At 41.1% G+C, this 21433-nt stretch overlaps 1 protein-coding gene across 4 annotated transcripts in view; it reads left to right on the top strand.

Annotated features, from left to right (window-relative positions):
- slit1a (slit homolog 1a (Drosophila)) overlaps positions 1 to 21357 on the top strand; it is a 91824-nt gene extending 70467 nt beyond the window's left edge. For 2 of the 4 annotated variants that reach the window (XM_028006068.1, XM_028006067.1), the window contains 22 exons: positions 2781 to 2925; positions 3019 to 3093; positions 3167 to 3310; positions 3397 to 3540; positions 3625 to 3791; positions 5649 to 5781; positions 7317 to 7385; positions 7473 to 7544; positions 7667 to 7738; positions 12181 to 12252; positions 13595 to 13758; positions 13846 to 13970; positions 14070 to 14167; positions 14262 to 14401; positions 15052 to 15145; positions 15231 to 15368; positions 15458 to 15686; positions 15765 to 15895; positions 15976 to 16130; positions 17224 to 17512; positions 18677 to 18888; positions 18976 to 21357. In XM_028006068.1, the coding sequence (XP_027861869.1) occupies positions 2781 to 2925; positions 3019 to 3093; positions 3167 to 3310; positions 3397 to 3540; positions 3625 to 3791; positions 5649 to 5781; positions 7317 to 7385; positions 7473 to 7544; positions 7667 to 7738; positions 12181 to 12252; positions 13595 to 13758; positions 13846 to 13970; positions 14070 to 14167; positions 14262 to 14401; positions 15052 to 15145; positions 15231 to 15368; positions 15458 to 15686; positions 15765 to 15895; positions 15976 to 16130; positions 17224 to 17512; positions 18677 to 18888; positions 18976 to 19214 (3107 nt within the window). In that variant the 3' untranslated portion in view covers positions 19215 to 21357. Of the gene's footprint in view, positions 1 to 2780; positions 2926 to 3018; positions 3094 to 3166; positions 3311 to 3396; positions 3541 to 3624; positions 3792 to 5648; positions 5782 to 7316; positions 7386 to 7472; positions 7545 to 7666; positions 7739 to 12180; positions 12253 to 13594; positions 13759 to 13845; positions 13971 to 14069; positions 14168 to 14261; positions 14402 to 15051; positions 15146 to 15230; positions 15369 to 15457; positions 15687 to 15764; positions 15896 to 15975; positions 16170 to 17223; positions 17513 to 18676; positions 18889 to 18975 lie in introns of all 4 variants that reach the window. The other 2 variants (XM_028006066.1, XM_028006065.1) reach the window with 1 other exon arrangement.
- The last annotated feature ends 76 nt before the right edge of the window (positions 21358 to 21433 follow it).

Below are 21433 nucleotides of genomic sequence, written 5' to 3'. Positions count from 1 at the left end.
TACAGCATTTTTTATAACAGCTGAAGGTAACATGTTACTTGACTACTTGAAAATGCATTATATTTCCCCTTTAAAGTGGCCATCACAAAATACTGATCTCAGTCCCATATAAAATTTGTAGGCAGAGTTGAAAATGTGTATTTTTAAGCAAGGAGGCCTACAAACTGCATTTCTTTCAGGCGCAATGGAAAGAGTTCCTTTCATGTAGTGCATGTAAATATCTGGTTTCAACTATACATACTTGTAGCTATGATTAATATGAGTGAGCACATATGTTCAATATAGGATCTGTTTTTCTAACAGTCCCAGCAGTTTGGGTCCAAAGGAAGTGTGTCTTTGCTTTGGCTTTTGGACAGTCACCAAAAGGAAAAGTCGCCGAGAGAGCTGAGAAAAGAGGAGAAAGAAAGTGTGCCCTCTGTATCAGCAAAGCTAAAGCAAATAAAGCCCACCAGAGTTCTGAGATCCTATCAGGGGATGTTTCCGGACTCTTTAACCAGAACACTTCCAAGAAAATAACTTGGAGGAGCAGTGATGTGTGTCAAAGTCTGTGTTTGTGAGAGCTAATCTTGCTGTGTATGCTTGTGTGATTCATTGTCAATACCAGTACAGCTTGCTCTATGTAAATGAATGTGCCTTTGTATGCAAAGTTAAGATAAAGCTCTTAGCTGACTTATGGAACAAATGGGAGGACTTTGAAAGCACTGGAGAGATCAAAGTGGAGTGCGATTAATGAGAATTTCACCCTCCATCAATGTTAACAAAATCCCCCACCATTTGTACATTCAAGCTCTAAACACAAAGTCCATAAGTGCAGAACACATTGCTAAAAAACAACCAGACTGCAGGGAGTTATCATCATCCAGTGATGAGTCATTTTGCGTCTCCAAGCGAGGAAAAAAAAACTCATTCCACTGCTCTCTGCTTTTTGCACTTTTCTGTAAAACTGCCAACAGTAAAAGTGTCGCTGCCACGCACTTGTGACGCTGAAGATGACTCAGGCTCACGAAATCTCCCCTGGCTCCTCCACATCCTCAAGATCAAAGACCTTTCCTTGTAGCTACTTTCATTGCTTCCTCTGGAGCAGGAAATGCCTTTTCCTGTTGTCTGGGTGAACAAGAGAAAGTTCCTTAATGACTAGTATTGCTACATCTGTCTGCAGCCTCCGCTTAGCCACAATAGAGAAGTGACACTATGTTGGAAAAAAATCTATATGTGGGGAAGATGTGTAATTTGTTTCTCTAAATGCAGTTCTCTCAATGTCATTGATTAGGGTTTAGGATTAGGTTTGTAATCCTGCATCTTTTATTTGGGTAGATTTTTTTTGTTGATACTCAACCATATCATTTTGTTCTGGTTATTTATGGTTTTCCAGTCCACGAATGTGGTTTGTGCTCCCCACGGTGTCCCACTGACATCATCTTTAAACTCTTGCATATTTTTGCACTGCTGCAAAACAGAATGGCACACCAAGCAATACACCAACAGAAAATCCTGGGCTGTACCCTCTAAATGGAGCATTTGCACTGAGACACAATGCAGAGTTGCAGAGACACAGACACATTGTTCTAAGTAACTCCCAGTGCTGATCCATTATTAAGAATCCATGATGTAACCGGCAGCACACTTTTTGGCACGTAACGTCTATTCATAGACAGAGGAGGTTCAGCAAAGCATCGCACACTCCCTTTGCGACTCCATTCTTGCTCTTTCTTTATAAAGTTTCTCTAACACAACACACTTGCATTTCTCTTTCATTTATCCCATGTTACATGCATTTTTTTCTTTCTTAATGCTTCTTTCTTTAATGTATCGACTTTTTGCCTTTTCAGCTTCACTCTCTTCGTACCTTTCCTTCAACATCCATCCTTTTGAGCGCTCTGCGTCACTGAATCTGAGCACCCTGATCTACTTTCTTTTGACCCCACTGCTTCCACTCTGTTGCTTCTTTGGAATAACTCTCCTTCGCCAATTTATCTGTCCTCATTTTGGAGAAGTAGACACACAGCAAGATGTCTATAAAGACTCCTGGTGTAGAGGAGATCTCTACACCAGGAGTGCTGCTTAGGTCACAGCAGGACCATGTACAAAGAAAGTGAGCATGTGACCATGCACTTAATGGAGAAATAATTTTATATAAGGGTTGTGGTGTTTACTCACCAGTCGATTTATTAGGTACACCTTGCTGAACCACGATGGATCCACTTTTAAATAACATTACAAGACGGGTACATAGTGGTCATAACAATACTCACGTAAGATCTGATGTTTAAAATATGACCGGGTTGTACTAAGAAAGTAGTACAACCCAAAAATATCTTCCACACGACTACACCGCCACTAACCTGAACACTTGATACAACTTAGGATCTACACATGCTTTCATGACAAATTCAGACCCCATCATTGAAATCTCACTGTGAGCAATCGAAATTTAGCAGCAATATCTCTCCAGGCTATTATTGTCCTATTTTGTTAACCCTGTTGGAACTACAACCTCAGTTTTTTGTTCACAGCTAACAGACAGGGCCATTTGTGGTCATCTGCTGCTGGTCTTGTCACCTATTCATATCAAGGCTTGGTGTGTTGTGTGTGCAGAAATTGTATTCTGCAAGAGAGTCTTTTTCCTTACCCAGTAGATCAGCAAGTCAAGATCCCTAAATGGATTGCTTTGCTGTCATGGGATTGGCTAATTTACCATTTGCCATGGTAGCCATTAAACAAGCATACTTAGTGAGTTGTCCATTGAGTGTAACAGTATGTTCACATATTATTTCCTTCAGGTACAGAAGACACCCATTTGAATAATGTCTGCAACACTGATCCTGTGTGTCCACCCAAGTGTCGCTGTGAGTCCAACGTAGTGGACTGCTCCAACCTGAAACTCACCAAGATCCCTGAGCACATCCCTGCATCCACAGCTGAACTGTAAGGAATTGCTTTCACCACTATCTTGAAATTGCAGAGAGAAAGGTGTGTTTAATGTTGACATTTTCAAACAATATATCTCATCCTCTTCAGCCGCCTTAACAATAATGAACTAACAACTCTTGAGGCTACCGGTGTGTTTAAGAACCTTTCCCAACTCAAAAAAATGTGAGTAAAACTGTTTATCATCATCCTCTAAATAGAACCTGTAATTGTAACATAGACATTTTTTTAACCACAGTAACCTGAGTAACAATAAGATCACAGAGATCGAGGATGGAGCTTTTGAAGGTGCATCATCCGTCTTTGAGCTTCACCTCACAGCCAATCAAATTGACTCAGTTCGAAGCGGGATGTTCCGAGGCCTCGAGGGACTTCGCATGCTGTGAGTAACGTACAACCATGTGGAATCAAACAATTAAAATCCATGAAAACAGCTCATAGTTCTTTTTGCTTTTGATATATTCATAGGATGTTGAGGAACAACAAAATCAGTTGTGTTCACAACGACAGTTTCACAGGGCTTCACAACGTCCGTTTGCTGTCTCTATACGACAACCATCTGACCACCATTACTCCTGGGGCCTTTGACACGCTGCAGACTCTCTCTACTCTGTAAGACTCTTTGTTGTATATAGTTTTGTTCTGGCATTTCTGGTCTTATTGCTCTGAACCCCTTTTGCTCTATCATTGCTTCAGAAACCTCTTGGCCAACTCCTTCAACTGCGACTGTCGGTTGGCGTGGCTTGGTGATTGGCTGAGGAGCAGAAAGATTGTGACAGGTAACCCTCGCTGCCAGCGCCCGGCCTTCTTAAAGGAGATCCCCCTCCAGGATGTAGCTCTGCCAGATTTTCGCTGTGAGGAAGGTGGGTGCCATGTTTTAAGTTAGCTTCTTTTTCTGTAAGTCGCTATGCAAATTACAACAGCATCTTCCCTACTCTATATTGAGTTATTTCTCTTCTTAAAGGGAGAGATGTTTTGCCAATATCATAGATATCCTTCACTTTGTGTTTAGGTAACTTCTGGGGTTTGACTTATAGATTTTAACATCTCTCTCCTACCTACAATCATTTTGAACAAGACCTGCCAAATGTATCTGGAATCATCCTGAATAATGGCCACTATTGTGTGACTCTTTTGTTTGCTGAATAGATTGCTTCAGCAGTTCCTAAGCTGCCGGTCGATCCAGCGCTGAGTGCAGTTATAGCATTGAGCTGTTTGTCTTATTGACGAGTCAGCCTATTTGCACCTGAATGACTGCTAGGCTTGTCTTTGGGCCTCAGGCAGCTTCCAGTCTTTGCTCCTGTTGATCGATATCACGTTAGGGAGTCCTCCCATTCCCTGCTCTGCTTTGCTTTTTTATTTTTTACTTTTCTCCATGGCTTCACCAACTTTTACTGTGACATCTTGTTTTTAAGCTACAGTGCCATCCCTTTTAATAGTTCCCCTGGTAGAAATGTGTAAAAAGCCTTAAAACGAATTCATCCATTATGGCAGGAGTATAATCACTCACTGAAACTTGTAAAATTTTACCTCTATTTTCAGTACAGTGATTCATTACACAGGTTAAAGCCTTGTTAAGAATAATTGTTTTTAACAAAATTCCTGGCAGTACAATTATTTATACTTCTGCACAACCACCGTTTTCTGAATGGAAAGTACTAATAAAACCTGTGCTATAAAGTTTTACAAGACTGGAGCATTAAGATCTTTAGCCGTTTCTCTTCAATAATCTCTTTAGGTCATGCATAGTCCTGGGTCCTCACTTATGCTTTTCCTCTTCAGCTCATCCATAGGTTTTCCAAACCATTTAAGTCTGAAGACTGAGTTGAAAGAAGGTTGATTTTGTGTCTAGGGGACTACGTTTATGTTAATTTTGCCATAAGTTTAGGTTTCTGGCAGAGCTGGTATTAGTGTTGTTACGCACCTAAACAGAATAATATCCAGGACTTTGGGAAGAGAAACAGACCCACAGCACAGTAGATAATCCACCATACTTAACCACAGTCAAGAGGTGTTCTTACACTTTTTCATCATTTTCATCCTTTGTTTCATATCCATGGTGTGTTTATTGGCAAAAAAGAATAATATGGCTTCATTCCCAATCAACTGGTTGATGTGTAATAGAAACCCGGTGACCCCATAACCCCCATTTTTGGTCCATTTCCATAATAGAGGACTTAAGAGATTTCTTTTTTTTTTTTGACTGCCGTATTATCCTTTCTACCATGAAGACAAATGTTGGTCCTTTTCCAGCTTAGTAGTGAGTAGTTAGAAGACAGAAGCGTCTCTGTCAAGGACACAGAAAATTGTAAACTTCTAAAGGGAAATTTGTTGAAATTCAGTCGCACTATGTTTTAGTTTAAGAGCTTTGGTAACACTTATTTTAAGCGCATTAGTAAATTCGTTATTAATTGTGAAGCCAATTATTTTATTCAAAAACATTTATTTCTTAAAATTGTGTTATTTATCCCCACTGAATAAATGTACTCACAATGTGTCAAAGTTTTTTACACATCTTTTACAAAGATATGAAATGTGATCACATATGTTTGCAAATAATATTAGTTGAGCATTTTGTCACATAAAAATAGTTGAGTGTTTACACACAACCTAATGGTCTATATCTTAATTATGTTTGATATTTTCTCTTTAAGTAAAGTGCTGTTGCACATTTTTTAGCATGACTTCCCTCCTGATTACTGACTTTATATTTTTAACAGGCCAAGAGGAGTCAAGCTGTGTTCCTCGACCCCAGTGTCCCAGCGAATGTTCTTGCCTAGAGACTGTGGTGCGCTGCAGTAACAAGCATCTCCACACACTACCCAAAGGCATCCCCAGGAATGTGACTGAACTGTAAGTGTCTCAGTATTGATTTACTTTGACGCCAGATCTTCTACTTCTATTGTTTTTGTCTAAACCTGAGGGAGATCATGTGAAAAACAGTAACAGGGAGGTTTTAACACTTGAAGAACAAGTGAAAGGTAACAAAACATCTCATCACTTGAAGGAGAGGAAAATAGTCAATAAACCCTACAGTCATTCTCCCCGACATTCTTTTTCTTCTTCTGTGTTCTTTGTTGCCCTCTGGGCGCTGATGTCACTCTCACACTCAGAGCCAAGGATGTCTGAGAGAGAGAGTGTGTGTGTGTGCATATTTGTGATAGGGCCAGAAGCCTGTCCATGAGTGCAAAGGGGAGCAACAGGACATTTTAATGAGCAGTTTTCAATGGAAAGGGGAGGGAATGAAACAAGTCTGGAACTTTCCAATACTGCTTCATTTGGTTCTTGTGATGCACACACACGCTGAGCAAGCCTTAAGGCCTGTCATTGTCCCAGCAGGTGTGACCAGGTGTACCCCTCTGTTCAGGGCTTTCATCTTGTCATCTGGAGAGTTTGCTACTCCATCATTATCCCAAGTGTCCTCTGCACCATCATTACCTCTCATTACCTCTGAACCTAAAGGCCTGCTAACTAACTGCACCCCATCCCCCCTCTACTCCAGCCGCTGCCCTTCCCACCTTCTGTGCAGTCAACAACAATAGCAGGAGCCTGGAGTTCTGCTCAGTGGGGGCTGCCCTCAAATGAGCCATTTATCAACATGACAGTCTACATGTAGGACTTTGTGTTAGCAGTCAGAGGGCTGATTGCCTTCCTGCAGGCATAATGGTGACTTTGGTGGCCTCAACTGTTATCACATGCAGCAGTCTTCGTATCACAGTCACAACTAGAAGTGCTGGGATCAGTGACTGTTTCACCATTACCTCATTTTCCTAGTTCATATTTAAAGAAATACATCCCATACATTAAAATCGGAAAAGCTCACATAAAGTGCATACGGAGAGCAATATTCTGCTTCTTTTTGTCCAACATGGGATTAAATCACTACCACACCTTATGGAAGTGAGACCCTGATGTTAACGGGTATGAATATTCTACAATAAACCATTCTCCTGCATGTCCTCCATATACCAGTTGACAATTGTTTGACAGAATTGTTTTTCATTTGCAAGACTTTCACTGTAAACACGCTGCCACCCATAAATTGTTTGATGCAAATAAAAATGTTGTTTGCAGAGTAGTATGCAGGCTATAACAGGGAGATTACACTGTTCACAATTGGCTTTTCATGGAAAATATGACTGTGTGCAACTGTTCACTAATGCTACATTCTTGTTCTGGGTCAGGGATCGCTGGAGTCAATGCAATCTGCTACATTTACTCAAATGGCATTTTTATTTTATTTTATTTTTACCAAGTGGCATAATGTACTGAATATAAATTAGATCTGTTTGCTGTGTAAAGTGACTTTAGAAAATGTTGGTGAATCTAGGCTGTACTCCTAAATAAACTATTTTGGATTCCACTGAACTGAAAACTCTCTTGTTTAGGTATCTTGATGGCAACCAGTTCAGTGTTGTTCCTAAGGAGCTGGCTTCCTTCAAATACCTACAGCTGGTGTAAGCTTTACTCTGCCTGCCTATACTATAAAAGCTGCATGCATCATCATAGTAAATATGTTTATTTTTTCTGAACTTTCCTTGAAGTGACCTGAGCAACAACAAAATCAACTCTCTGAGCAACTCATCCTTTGCTAATATGAGTCAACTGACCACTCTGTAAGTCCTGATCAGCCTTAGTTGCCAGAAGAAAGAGCTGTTGTTAAATTTTGGTTATAAAAGTTAAAAAGAGAAAAAAAGTTATTCTTACATGTGTGATTTTTTTTTTTTTTTATCTGCAGAATCCTGAGCTACAACTCTCTGCGCTGTATACCCAAAATGGCTTTCAGTGGACTGCACTCACTGCGACTGCTGTGAGTTTGTTTATAGATGAGGTTAAATACTTTATCTCCATGTTGTGCATATTCTTTTAATATATTACATACCGATCTGTCTGTACACTGCCTTGCAAAAATAGTCTGATCACTTGGAAGTTTTTCACAATTTATTACTTTAGAACTCCAAGCTTTACCCTGAAACCTCTTTTGATTTTATGTGACAGTGGGGGATTTTTCAGCTTGTGACATGTTTTCTTTTAGAACTGTGCTGTGTTTATTTCCATCCATTTTCACATTAACTCTCACCAACTTCTGGCGATTGTTATGCTGAAGAACAGTATCCCCAAAGCATGAAGCTGCCAACGACATGTTTTAGGATGGGGACAGTATTTTCATGGTTGTGTGGAGTTAATTTTGCACAGGCTTTCCTTTAGGTAGGTCAGTAAAGTACCTACCTAAATTATTGACTATAATTAACCATGAATTTCAATAATTACTATATTGAAATTCATGGTTATAAAGTGACAAAATATGTAAAAGGTCAGCTTGTGCTGCACTTTTTTACAATATAATTTTAATTGCCTTTTTGTTTCTTTATTGAATAAAAAAACTGTAATCTTTCTTACATATATTCAGTACTTAGTTCCAATCAACAGCTTCATTGTTACCAACTGAGTTTGTAGAAAAAAGATAACAGACTCTTAAACCAGACAGGAAACACTTTTAAGTCAAACAAGTCATTAAGGAGGACATTTTTGAAGCGTCTGCTAACTTCAGCAATAGTTGTTCAGATGCAAGAAAATCTTTGATTGACTCCCGAGGACTGAATCTGTCTAAACAGTTCTGACAGCTTTTGAATTCACTCATATCCACACACGCCCTCACACACTCCGACCTATTTTCTCTGTCTAAATGGCAGCTATGGGGGTAGCAGCCAGGATCTTGTTCCGATTTCTACTCCCAGTCATGCTCAGATATCTTTCCCAGTCTTCGTATTTGCATCTTAGCAGCCCGAGCTCATCAATACCTCACAATAAGGGCCGCCACTGTGCAAAATCACTCTGACACTGATTACAAGAGAATTTGTTTGGCCTGGTAACTGTAATGCATCCAACTCTGTCTCAGGACCTTTATGAAGTCACTAGGTCTTTATGCACTCTCAGTGACCATGGGCTGCTAAATAACTGCAGAGCAGAAAGTAAATGAGTTGGACAGAACAATGATGAAATTAAACCAGTTTTTGGAAGTGCATCCAAAGATACAGCAGCTGCATAAAGCAGCAACCTTCTGACTCCAATCTGCTGTTCAGTTCTTTGAGGAGAAATTGAGACCAGGTCCTGCAGCCTTCTTTATGAAACTGTGTATGGTTTTGTGCGTATATATTTATATCTGCTTAAATAGTCCTCATGCTTGTGATCTGTAGACGGCGAGCCTGTTGGGGTGTGTGTGTGTGTGTGTGGGAGTTGACTTCTTAGCCTTCCATGTGTGCTCATAGCAGGCACACTTTTTTATTACTGACAACAAAGCTTCAACAAAGCCTTCTTTTTACGGCAGGATTCGAATAAAGCTCTGTATCATAATGAGACACAAAGCATAAAGCCCTTTCGCTGAACGAATTAGAGTGAAGCTCGGCCATCATTAGCCGATGCCGCCTTGCTACCCCAAGCATGCTCCTTTTGATCTCTAATGAAGCTGCGTCCGTTATTTCTGCACTGACTCACTCACGCCACCTTCGCCTCTGAAATAGTCCCGGAGCGAGCGCGCTAGACGCCATGTGAGGCCCTCCCACCTGCACACACCATGCAGGCTCAGGAGTACACACACACACCGACGTGTTCACACACTCCGTCTAGTCTACCTCAATGTCTCAATCATTCAGACAGGAGTCCAAGTGAAGCAGAAAACTTTGATGTTTCAATCATGAGTCTCCTATTAAATGTCAGTCGGTGTTCATGTTTTCACAAAGCAAGGCTTTGCAGTGCAGCTAATGTAAAACCACAATGAGGTCTGTTTAATAGTTTTGATTTTAAGACCCCACAAAGGGTTCAAAGTTCAACATTGGAAGCTTCTTCGAAACTGTAGGGAGACGCCAACTACCACTACGAGCTGGACGCACTCACATGTTCTCACACATGCTGAGGTGCCAAAGCCTTAATAAAGCTGCACCTTTGACTTTACACAGCAGTAAAAAGGAGAAGAATCATTAACGCTCTGTTCTTCAAACAGAGCCGTGGTCAGAGCCTGGCATACATGTGGCGCGATTGGGGTTGGACTGATTAAAAGTGTGTATATGTGTGTGTGTGTATCGGTTGCGGTTTGAGCTACAGATTAATAAGCTGCTAATTGGCCTGCTGGGTATTAGATGTGAGGTGTGTGAGATGAAACAGCGCCAGGGCGTGGCCATTAACATCTTGAGTGGCACAGTGATATGAAAGAGTATGATAAGAGAAATAACAGAGTAGAAAGTGAAGACTGGCATGAATTGGCCCAGGGAAGGTAAAGACCATATAGCTCAGTGAATACATGTTGTAACAAGGCAGTAAGTGGCAGCAGGTGAACAAGCATAGCAGAACATTTTAAAATAATTGAAATCTGTTTAGTTGTTCTGAAAATGGTCCCAACAAAGTAGACAAAGTTGAATTTAAGCATGAGGCTGGATGACAACTTTTGACAGAATCACTGACTTTTATAATGTCTAAAAACAAAATGAATAACACGTTCTATTCCTTTTATTTAAAACGGTAAAGTTAAAAATATTTGCAGTGATGAGAACAATATAATATTATTAGAGGTATAGTAATTTCAGTCATTTGGTAGATAAACTTTTCTAATACCAGGTCTGCCCACTGTTTGCCTTCAGAAGTGCCTTAATTTATTGTGGCAAAGATTCAACAAAGTCGGCTACAGCACTTAAGGTAGACTGTGCTTAAACTATGGTCACATGGCAACAAGGGGCCCCCTTTGCCACCATCACAAGGCAGCAAAATCCATGCTTTTATGTTGTTCACACTAAGTTCTTACCCTAGAATCTAAATTTCACAGCTGAAATCTAATTGAACTGCAACCTCAGTTTTCTGTTCTGAAAATGTCTGGCAGCCCCATCTGGGTGACTACACATCCTTTTCCATTCTGATGCTTAAATTGCATTGATTTGCTGCTTTATGATTGATTTTCTAGACTTGTACACATATGTAAATGGTCAACTGGAACAACTGACCTTCAGTGTGCACTAATGGTATTATCTCTGGCACCGCTTGAAAAGGATTTTAAACCTTAGGAATTACATAGGTAATTTTTGAAAGTATATATTTTTGAAATCCTGGTATTGGTATCAGAACCATATGTAGTAGGGAGTACGAACTAACATTGTGATTTGAAACAGAAAAGCAAAAAAGGAATTTTAGCAGCAGCTTCCTGGAACCTCCCTGACTCCTTTTTTCCCTCTAGGTTTCTCATGGTTGCCACACTGATCGCTTCATGGCCTTGGTATCCTCTGACTACAACAAACCACCCACTCACTTTGCACTAATAAGCATTCTCTACGGCACGCAGGCTAATAAACATGTTGACTCCTACATGTTACACTGTATATTTTCCCTCTAGTTCCCTGTATATTTACACTGGCAAACTTTCCTCCAGCTCTTCCACAGCTCAGCTCTACTTGAGACATCAAACAATGCAGGAAGCTGCAATTCGGAAACTGTTCACACAACAAATCTCTTCATCCCAGATGTGTCATGTATTGTTAGTGCGGACTGAATGGTGGTAACATAAGCTTGTGGTCATCTGAGGATTTGAGGTGGTAATGACCTGTTAGATTATGGCTGTCATCAATCAGCAGACCATTAAGCCCTGGAGGCTTGAGGCCTGCAGTGGTGCTCCTGAAATGACAAGAAAATCAGACTAAATGCAAAATAGTCTGAACGAACAAAAACGTATGCTGATGTATTTGCACATTAATACAAAATCCCTATTGACAAGATGAATATGATTAGCTTGACTGTTTTAACTGTGCTTCATGTGTTGGAATGGTTACATCCCGCCCCCCCACCCCTCTCTCTGAGTGTGCCCTGCCAACCAAACACACAAAGAAACTTGACACCAGGCTGGTCCAGACTCTCAGAGCCTCATATTTTTGCCAGCTGCACAAAACTTTGCCAGAAATAAGAACCACCAGCACACAACAGTGGAATCTCCCCGAAGGTTTTTCCTGATATTTCCAGTTTGATTTGTGAAAAAAAAAGAAAAAAGAAATGCATAGCAGTGGGCCAGACAATAGTTTTCCAGGTTATTTGTTTTTTCCTATTTGTGTGATTTTTTGCAGTTTTCAAGCAGCATTTTACAAGTAGCCAATTGTAAAAGAATAAATTGCTTTAAAAACGGGATTTGTGTTTATAAAAGATGGGGAAAATGAATGTTTTATTTTCAGAAATGCATTTTGTTCCTTGATGTTCTTTGACAGCTGTCTTTTTTTTCAGGTCTCTTCATGGCAATGAAATCTCAGAGTTTCCAGATGGCATATTCAACGATGTGACCTCCCTCTCCCATTTGTAAGTATTGACAATCATTTTCTTGCTCCCCAGCAGCTTACAGTACCTACAAATCGAGTACCTGTAAATTTGTCATATTACATCAACAAAATCTAATATATTTTGATGGGATATTTTCAAATAGATCAGCACAAGGTACGATATAAATGTGATGAGCAAACCAAAACAGTAGACCATATATGTTTCTTATCTTTTTCATACTTGAAATCTGAAAAGTTATGCGTTCATTCACCGGCATCCCCCTCCCTGTAAGTCAGTAATTTGTAGAGCCACCTTTTACTACATTCGCTTGAATTTCTGCAGCTACTCCAGAATCACTATTGGCCCCTTGGCTTCTTATCTGATTAACACTGTCCTTGGCCGTCCTGTTAGGTTAGTTGGATAGCCTTGGTTTGTTTCCAGTTATGCCAAGCTCTCTATTTTTGGATGATGCAATTATCGTAAAGGGGCAAAATGTGAAAAGGTTTTAAGGGTATCATTGATTTTGCAAGACACTGCAAATCTGAGTTTGTTAATCATATGAAATGCTATCACATAGCTTCATACTTTGGCTTAAAGTTTGGCTTTCTCTGTGCAAGCCAATTAGTCTGTAATCATTTGTGTGGTCAAAGCAACACAAACCAGAGAAAATGTTGCTTCTCTCTGCGACATCTTTAAAGCATTCAGTCTGTGTCCTTTAAGTGCTTATTCATGTCTATCTGCCTCTTTCTGTTCACAGTGTAGCTGTGTTAGAATGTCTTAAAAAAAAGAACATCTTCAACCTTTGGCATCTTCTCTAAATATCCTCATCTTCGCTTGATTGTTAGGGATCAATAAAACAATCAAGACCAGAGTTGGAGGGAAAAGGCAGGAGAGAGGCAGCCAGACAAAGACATTTTGTGGGAAGTAGTACACAAATCGAGGCTGCGTGAAATTTGGACCGAGGAGTGGATAGAGAGGAAGCCATTGATCTGCAGTCACAGTCAAGTGGCTTTCATGTTAGCAGATGTCAGGTGTCAGCTATTGGCCCAGCTTGAAAGATGAGCCTGTGTTCCTCAGTAATGGAACAGCATCGATTTAGGAGTGTTTGTGCTTCCAGCAGGAGGGCAAAGCGCCATTGATTCACAACCACCAGGACAGAGGTGGTTAAAAGGCCTTTCTGCTCACACCTTTGTTTATAATAGAGCAGTCCTGCTGAAGATGATGCATTACACAATGTGGCAATAACATATTTTGTTCTCTGAGAAGATTTATTTGTGTATTTTAGCACCTTTTTTTTATGGAGATATAGAGACACCTGCTGGTGATATAATGTACTACAGCAACACAACCGGACTTGAACTGTGGTTTGCTGTAATATCAGGGCAATTGGCGCCAACCCTCTGCACTGTGACTGCCACCTGCGCTGGCTCTCTGACTGGGTGAAGACCGGATACAAAGAACCCGGGATTGCTCGGTGTGCCGGCCCACAGGGGATGGAGAGTAAATTACTCCTCACCACGCCGGCTAAAAAATTTGAATGTACAGGTGAGTTTTTGTACTAAACAATAATATCTGACTTTAAGCATCTCCTAAATGTTAATTAAATGTTCCAATATGCTTGGGTTTCTGCAGGTGATGTAGACAACACAGTGCTGGCCAAGTGTAATCCATGCCTGTCCAATCCCTGCCTGAATCATGGCATCTGTCACAATGACCCAATGGAGATATACAGGTGCAACTGTCCTCCTGGATTCAAGGTACGAGCAGCGTTATGTGCCTGCACACTAATAGATATCTACTTCATCAAACTGAATTTACTGCAGGAGATCTGTGTTAATCCGAATTCTCTGTTATAGGGCAAGAACTGTGAAACAGCTCTGAACGGCTGTGTGAGTAGCCCATGTGCCAACGGAGGAACCTGCCAAGTGACTGATGAGGATGAGGGAGAGTACCGGTGAGGATGGCGAGCTGTAAATCCAGAACTGCAAACACAACAAAAAAGGGTCTCATACAAAGCTTTGCACGATGCTTGCTTATTGTATTCAAAGCTGCTCCTGTCTGCTGGGCTTCGAGGGCCCGACTTGCCAAATCAATGTTGACGACTGTGAAGACAACGACTGTGAGAATGGAGCAACCTGCATTGACGGAATCAACAACTACACTTGTTTTTGTCCCCCCTATTACACAGGTGAGTGCATCTGCAGTTTATTTTAAGCACCAGCATTCTACAAAAAATACTGGATCAACCATTTAGACCCCAATCAGACCTTCATTCATAACAAAACATATCTGTCAACTGATCAAAACAGTAAATAAATAACAATAAGTTAATTTCAGTTATTTTATTACTGACAAGTCTTTCTTCTAAAAGCAACAAACCTTCACAGTTTAATGCTGCCACCTTCAGGCCTTACTGAAAGGTTGACATTAATGCAGCTGGACTCTGGTCATCAGAAACATTCTGTCAGGAATTGTGGCCTGACTGCAAAATCCGCAATGCTTCTGATTCGGGAAGACAACTCTGGACCTAAATTATCATTCTTTAGACTTGACATAAGTATATTCATAATTATTACAACTAACACCACTGGTAAAAGTAGGAACGATTCAAAGCTAATTGGATGGTGGCACATTGAGTGTTACATAGATCAATTTAGGCAAAAACTGAGAAAATATGTAAGGGCGCAAATACTTTTTCCAACAAGTATTCATCCTGTATTATAAGTGAAATTACTTCTGGAGGACACTGGCTCTCTGCCAGAGTTTGGAGGTCCACGCTGTGATAGTCATCGTCTGACTAGAAGACTTTCACTTAAAAAGAAACTTGTACCTGTGCAGGGGAGATGTGTGAAGAAATGGAAGACGTGTGTGCTCCAGGACGAAGCCCCTGTCAACATCAGTCTACCTGCCTCATCAGCACCTCTGGGCCCAAGTGAGTGCTTCACTCAAATCTGTTGATGGTAAACCTGTAAATGAGCTGCTCCATTTTCACACTGATTTATTTCTGTATTTTGCAGGTGTTTGTGTTCTCCTGGTTATGTTGGCGATGACTGCAGTGTAAACTACGATGACTGCAGAGAGCATCGCTGTCAGAACGGAGCTCAGTGTGTGGATGAGTTGAATGGATATTCGTGCATCTGCCCGAATGGATATAGGTTGGAAGTACTTTGGGTTACTTGTACTTTTTTCTACCTTGTCATTTACATGATTGTAATAATAATTCTCCCTTTCTTTGACTTCCTAGCGGTCAGTTGTGTGAAGTCCCCCCATCTCCTCTGTCTTTATGTGAGCTGGCAGACTGCCAGAACAATGCCCCCTGTGTGGAGCGAGGTGGCCGCGCTCTTTGCCAGTGTCCTCCAGAGTTTGGAGGTCCACGCTGTGAAAAACTGGTCAGCGTCAACTTTGTTGACAGAGATTCTTATTTACTACTCTCTGACCTGAAGAATTGGCCACAAGCTAACATCACCCTACAGGTAATCAAATCAGTCCGGTTCAGCTTTTCTGACACACAAAGATGTCAAACCTCCAATCCAAAACTGCTCTGCGTACAGGTTTCTACAGATGAGGACAATGGTATCCTGCTGTACAATGGTGACAATGATCATATTGCAGTGGAGCTCTTCCAAGGCCATGTAAAAGTGAGCTATGATCCCGGTAGCCAGCCAGGACATGCCATATACAGGTACCGTACCACATTCAACGTGACTTTGTATTCATTTTCCTCTCATCTTAGAGACTAAATTCTGTGTTTTCCTCTGTCAGTACCGAGACTATCAATGATGGTCAGTTCCACACAGTGGAGCTGGTGACCTTCGACCAGATGGTTAACCTGTCCATTGATGGGGGTCTCCCTACCACAATGGACAGCTTTGGGGCAGTGCGGCCCCTCAACGGAGAGGCACCACTATACGTGGGGGGTAGGGGCCCTCTCCAGAACACACCTCCCTCCTCTGCAGGCACTCTTAACTACTACACTACTGTTCAGTCACCTCCCTTCCCCCTTCGCTTTGTCGCCACCTCAACCAGTCCCTCCCACAAACATGCAACCCAACCACCACCCAGACCTTGTCCTCCATCCTTCATCCTCACCATCCCACATGTCATCATGTCCGTCTTGACTGTGTTTGCTAGGGTACGCATTTGAGTCTTTATAGTGCCTTGTGACATAACGACCAAAATCCTCAATGGGAACACAGATTGGAAAGGTGGATATTCACCTTCCATAGAGTGGTATGTGTTTGAAAGGCCTAGTCAAAGTCTAGCTTTAAGTCCAAATGAGAATGAATGGCAATACCAAAAAAAATTACATTTCCAGACACTCCACCATCTCAGACTGAGCTTAAGTCAACTTTAGTAAAGAAGTACAAAAAATTATTTGTTGGTCAATCACATAAAAATCCAATAATCTATTCTGAACTTTGTGATCTTTGCAATGAGATAACATATGATAAAGGTCAAGTGACATGAATACTTTTGCAAGGCAATGTGTTTAAATTGAACCTCACACAACATCACTGCAATATTTTTCTTTGGTGCATTGTAAACTAGCAGACACAGTCCTTCATATCTGAATGGAGTTTGACTTTCTGTTTGTTTAACTGTATTTATTTTATGTTTAATATGGAGCCACTCTTGACATTCTGAGGCTCAGATCTCCAAATGTATCTGAAATGTGTTCATATTTAATTTTATCCTCCTGAGTTTGTGGAAGTTTGTTCAGGAGTGACTAAAAATGTTAGGTTGTATCTCTTCTTGATTTTCTGTATTGTCTGTCACTCATACAGTGAGATTTTTTCCCATTTCTTCTGGCTTTGTTCTATGTTTCAAAGATGTTGTGTTCTGTGATGCAAAAATAATTCTAGAAGTAAATTTTTTAACCACTGGGACACACGTCTTTGAAAATGCCTCTGTTCATTAAACTCATATCAGCCCCGTGTTTGCTGTTTGTCTGTGAGTCAGACGACTCCTCTTCCCACATATAAACTTTGATTTATCCATCTTCTCCTCCAGGCATGCCTGTAGATGTCCACTCTGGAACTTTCCGTCTCTGGCAGATCCAGAACGGTTCCAGCTTCCACGGCTGCATCCAGAACCTGTACATCAACAACGAGCTCCAGGACTTCACCAAGACTCAAATGAAGCCTGGCGTGGTGCCGGGCTGTGAGCCCTGCAAGAAGCTCTACTGTGTCCATGGCATCTGCCAGCCTGATGGGTTGCAGGGACCTGTGTGCCATTGCCAGCCAGGTTGGAGTGGGGCGCATTGTGATCAGCCAGCTCTCAACCCCTGCCAGGGCAGCAAGTACGTTAGCAAATAGGGAAGCTAGGTCAAGTTTTACGTGCTGAATATACGATACCTTGAATTGTTTCACCATGCGCATTGCGGCCACAAACTTTAATGTGTTTTATTGGGAGTTTATGTGACAGATTGACACAAAGTGGCAGTAAATGTAAAGTGGAAGGAAAAGGGTATGTGCAGCATGCATTTTTATTCAGTACTGAGTCAAAACTTTATAGTCACTTTTTGGCCCAGTTGCACCTTGAAGGTGTTTAAGCTATGTCTTTACAAGCTTAACCCATCTGGGGACTGAAATATTTGGCGATTTTCCTTAACACAGCTTAAGTTTAGTCAGACTGGAGCTTTTTCTCAATTGGATATAGATCTAGACTTAGATTGGGTCATTGTGACACATACATATCCTTTGATTTACATCATTCCACTATAGTCCTGGCCATATTCTTATATTCATTGTCCCAGTGGATGGTCAACCATGTCCAAATCTTACATGTATCATATGATTTCCAACCAACTCTGGTCAGCTTCCCTGTCTCAGCTGAAGAAAATCATCCCACAGCTTGATGTGTGATCTAAATGACAGCCAGCATCAGTTTTCCACTACATATAACATTTTGCAAAACTGCAAAGAGATCATTTATGACTTTCTTTCCACAACTGCTTTCTCCGTAAAGCCCAGATTGGTCAAGTGCACATCTGGTAGTTGTCCTGTGAACATATTCTCCCACCTGAGTTGTGGATTTTTCCCTGCTGCTCCAGAATTTGTATGCTGGATTGAGCTTCTTTAGATCTTGAGATATTGTTTTATAATGCTGCTTTAGAACTATCCACAACTTTATCTCTGACCAGTCTGGTGTGTTCGTTGGCCTTCACAATGCTGTTTGTTCACTAAGGCTGTCTAACAAACTACTGATCAGATTAACTTTACGCCCAAACTTGTCTAAATCACATCGACTCCAAAACAAGACATTAAAGTTTATGGCTGTAACATCATAATAAGTAGAAGCATTCAAACTGTATGAATACTTTTGCAAACCATTAGATATAGCATTGTTGCCTTTTTCCTCATAATTGACTACAGTTGACGACTCTTGTTTTCTGCTTATGAAACATCAGCAGTGAACATCAGTTCTTTGTAGGGCATACCTAAATGAAGTTATCTCCTCTCAGATGCGTCCATGGAAAGTGCATTCCTCTGGACCTGCAGTCATATCGCTGTGAGTGTGAAGAGGGCTACCGAGGCGCACTGTGCAACCAGCAAGGAGAGCTGTTCAATCCCTGCCGCCGCCTCACCTGCAAACATGGTCGCTGCCAGATCTCTGACAGCGGAGACGCATACTGTCACTGCGAAAGTGGCTACACAGGAGAACTCTGTGATGCAGGTTTGTTTGTGCTCTCTAAAATTGAGGACAAATACTTCGGAGTCAGTGAAATGTTCAGATCAATAAATGGCTTGTCTATTTTTAAAGAGTCTGAATGTCGAGGAGAGCCGGTGCGAGACTTCTACCAGGTGCAGCGAGGCTACGCCATCTGTCAAACAACTCGCATGGTGTCCTGGGTGGAGTGCACCGGAGCTTGTGACACGGGGAGCTGCTGCATCAGCCAGAGGATGAAACGCCGAAAATACACCTTTGAGTGCAGCGACGGAACGTCCTTCACCGAGGAGGTGGAAAAGACCATCAAGTGCGGCTGCGTGGGCTGCATGTAGCACCGTTCACCCACTCTTCCTGCCGCTGCTGCAGAGCAGAAGATTGAAAGCAAGGAAAGAAGGAAGGAAGGAAGGAAACTGCTGAAAGGTGGAGGAAAGAAAGCAAGAATGAAAGAGATTATACAGAATATATATAAAACCTCTATCTATATATTATGGACAACAATGTTTGTAAAATAGGACTCCTCTCCTTTGTGAGGATGTGTGACCTACATTAAAACAGAAACAACCTGAGCATCAGTGTAGGTGTGACAACAAAAATAAAACCATAGTATCTGCAACATTGTTCCAAGGGGTCCAGAGATTTTGTAGGTGTTGCATTCAGAGTGAGGCATCCTTCCTACCCAAACTATCCCATAAGAACACCCCATCTATCTGTGAGACCTCCAATGGCTCAGCCACCATCATCCATCTTTAGTCCATGGAGGTAAGAAGGACAAGAGGGTTTATTTTAGCTCTAGAGATAAGAAGAGAGCTGAGTCTTGAGTTGAGGTTGGCTTGGTTACCTGGACAGTGTTGGACACGGGTTGGATTTAGTTGAAGACGCCACCCAGACTGGTGCCGTCATTTCTCCACCAGGATACTGCCCTCCTTGCTTATACCTACATGTCAGAGTGAACGTAAGGGGAAAGGGAACCTAGGATTAAAGGGGGTGCAGTGTTGTGGGTTTGAGGCGAGGTGCAGAGAGATGTTTGCCATAAGCTCTCACAATATAGAAATCCCCCGCAAATAAAGACTGCATGGACTGGCAGCCAAATTCATCTCTGTGAAACACACAGTCACACAAGTGTGGTACACAACACAATCCCGACGTGGCTTGGAAGGGCTGGTGTGGCGCATCTGTTCCCCCGGAGGCAGTGCCCCCAGCATGTATCGCCCCAGGGAGAGGATGTTTTGCATAATCCTGCAGGAGGCCGAGTGACCCTGCTCCCATTGATGCCTGTAGTATTAAACCACCACAGACTGTTGCATGTGTGGAGAGTTTGCCAACAAATATGTAAAGATTTTTCCGTATTATTATGAAGATTATTACAAGAAGTTCAGTCATCTTTTGTTGTTTTTATTTTTATTCAATTTTCTTATATATTTCTTTTTGTTATATTTTGTTATAATTTGTCTCATGACGTATTCTAACTTCTTTAGTTGTCCTTGCCCAGTTTCCCACCCCATCCTATATTGTAATGCCTAACAGATTCTAATATATATATATATAAATATATATAAATATATTTGTATTTCATTTGGTATAGTATTTTTCTATGTTTAAGAGTACGTCTGTGTTAGGAAGCATTTAGACTGGTGGAGAGGCATTCAGTTGGTTTCCTAGTTGTTTTATTTGTTGATCTCACCTTCTTCTCCAGCAAAGTAATTATTTGAACGGACATAAAAGGCAGCAGTTGGTCGGCCTTGTTGCATAAAAGGCAGTATTGGTCTCGAAAAATTGTGAAATACTGTATATGTTGTCTTCCATGTGAATATTACATCTAATTCATGAGAATCTGTGCTTGTTTTTATTTATTTTAAGCATAAGTGTTGCTGGCATTCAAATTTGAAAATAAAGTCCAAAACATGCTCAAAATGCCAGCAGGAAAAAGTACATGGAGTGTTTGTAACGTCACTCCATAGTGAGCTATGACAAATATCTGAGCCTGTTTTCTCCCCTGAGGCTCAGATATTTCTACTGGTTAGTGTGAGCTTGGAGCTCAGAATGAAATATCCCACTCAAATTTGTTTTGTAAATTAATAACCTGATCACACAGAAAATCTTTCATCTGTTTCACGTTTCTATGTGATGGGCATCATTTTTACCATTTTATTCTGAGAGATGTTTGCCATAGATCAAAGGTGTATTGTGTTTGTTCTTTAGCTAAGATGGGCTCAACCGATCATAAGCTGCTGTCAAGCCTCAAGAAAACGGGATGAAGTTGCCTCTGTGGACACTGATCGCATTAAGGTGGATCATCCTTATATTTCTTTTTAGGGGCAACTGTGAGAAGCATTACATGCCAACTACTGACAGATAACAAGAAAAGGCCTGGACATATTTAGTGTCTGTCAGTTTCGGACTGGTTATCCTCACAAAAAAAAGGAAAAACAAAAGATGCCAATTTTTGTGAGCAGTCGTCAAACCTGAATGTATAAATGTGTATAGATAATATGAGCAATGCTTATTCATAAAGTGGTAACTTTTAGCTGTTATTTAGTTTCCAGTGTAAGAT

The sequence above is a fragment of the Xiphophorus couchianus genome, chromosome 22, assembly GCF_001444195.1.
Source record: "Xiphophorus couchianus chromosome 22, X_couchianus-1.0, whole genome shotgun sequence".
Lineage (NCBI taxonomy): Eukaryota > Metazoa > Chordata > Actinopteri > Cyprinodontiformes > Poeciliidae > Xiphophorus > Xiphophorus couchianus.
This window is presented reverse-complemented; position numbering and strand designations above follow the sequence as displayed.